Source organism: Galeopterus variegatus, unplaced genomic scaffold (assembly GCF_000696425.1).
Source record: "Galeopterus variegatus unplaced genomic scaffold, G_variegatus-3.0.2 Scaffold2848, whole genome shotgun sequence".
NCBI classification, from domain to species: Eukaryota; Metazoa; Chordata; class Mammalia; order Dermoptera; family Cynocephalidae; genus Galeopterus; species Galeopterus variegatus.
In genome coordinates this window covers 228,054-229,426 of record NW_007728959.1, presented here as the reverse complement: position 1 = coordinate 229,426, position 1,373 = coordinate 228,054, and the positions used below count along the sequence as shown (strand labels likewise).

Below are 1,373 nucleotides of genomic sequence, written 5' to 3'. Positions count from 1 at the left end.
GCCTCCCAGGACTCAGAGCAGGGTGGAGGGTGGGCCTGGGGCCGAGGGAAAATGTGCAGTGGTGTCCAGGCTTGTGCCACCTCCTGCTACCACAGAGGCTGCAAGATGCTGCTTTTCCAACTCCCTTGCAGCTGAAGATCCAAGTTGTGCAAATTAAATAAGGTCCTGAGAGGAAAGCCCTTATCCCAGGGCCCAGCGCATACTAACTGCTCCATAAATGTGAGCCTGTAGCTGTCTTAGTCCCCCATCCAGGTCCCCTCCCCAGGGAAGGCATCGTGTCACCCACTCTGCAGCCCACCCTTCTTCTGTGCAGCAGTTATGCCCATCTGTCTCTGATGCTTTGATCAAGGCCTGTCACCCGTGGGGACCATGGGCCCCAGGAGGGCAGCGCTGCTTCTTCAGGGAGTGCAGGGGCCTGAGGGAGGCATCCCCCCACACTAGGCTGAAAGACTAAGGAGGGGACAGGTCTCCAGAGAGGGATCTCCCTTGTCTGGCCCCTCTCTGTGAGGTGGGGGAGGTGCGGTCTGGGGGCCCAGAGGTGGCTGAGAAATGCCCCCGGCAGGCTCTGCCCTCCCAGCAGCAGAAGGAAGAACAAAGGCAGCGGGAGGGTGCAGCCTGGGGTCAGCCGCAGCCTGAGACTGGGATCTGCCCGGCCCTCGCGCCCTCACTGGCTCCAGGGAGCCCGTCAGTGTTGACCGTGGGAGGCACAGCCTCCCCGCAGCTGAAGCCATATAAAGCCACCATGAGGCCCGCTCCACCACTGCCCACCTGCGACCATGAAGGCTGTCCTCCTGACCCTGCTGGCCTCTGTCTTGGCCCTGCAGCCAGGTGAGTCTCCACCAGCCAGGGGCAGGGTNAGGGTGTGGTGATTTGTTCCCTGCATCTCTCCCCTGAGGGGCGGGCTCGGAGGGGCAGCACGGGCTACTGTCCTTCGCTGCCAAGGGGCAGGGCCCGGCTCCTGCAGGGGCAGACAGATGGATGGACAGATGGACAGAGAAGCTGACAAACAGCCAGGAGGCACAGAGCAAAAAGCTTCGATCTAAGAAGCACCCAGAGGGAAGGAGGGAAAAACAGAACAAGGGAGGGGGGTCCTGAGAGCACCTGAGGGCCTACTACGCTGGCCAAGCCCTGGTTTCTGCTGCCTCCAGCAAGAGTCCCTTGCAGGGGCAGGGGTTGCTGCCCGTGCTGCTCTGTTCTGGCTGGGTCCCTCTTGGCCGAGGGTCCCTGGGTCAGTCACTAAAGCTCTCACAAAGAGGGGATCACGCAAACTGCCCCAAAGGTCACTGGGGGACTAAACAGGGCAATGTTCGGGGGACATAAAGGGCGGGGTTGGGAGTGCATACTGAGGACAGGCCCTGGGGTCAGGGGAGTAA

The 1,373-nt window shown here is 61.7% G+C and overlaps 1 protein-coding gene across 1 annotated transcript in view; it reads left to right on the top strand.

Moving 5' to 3' along the window:
* The first annotated feature begins 776 nt into the window (after positions 1–776).
* The window catches only part of PSCA (prostate stem cell antigen), a 4,109-nt gene continuing 3,512 nt past the window's right edge, over positions 777–1,373 (top strand). The window contains exon 1 of the mRNA XM_008583189.1: positions 777–828. Within this exon, the coding sequence (XP_008581411.1) occupies positions 777–828 (52 nt within the window). The remainder of the gene's footprint in view (positions 829–1,373) is intronic.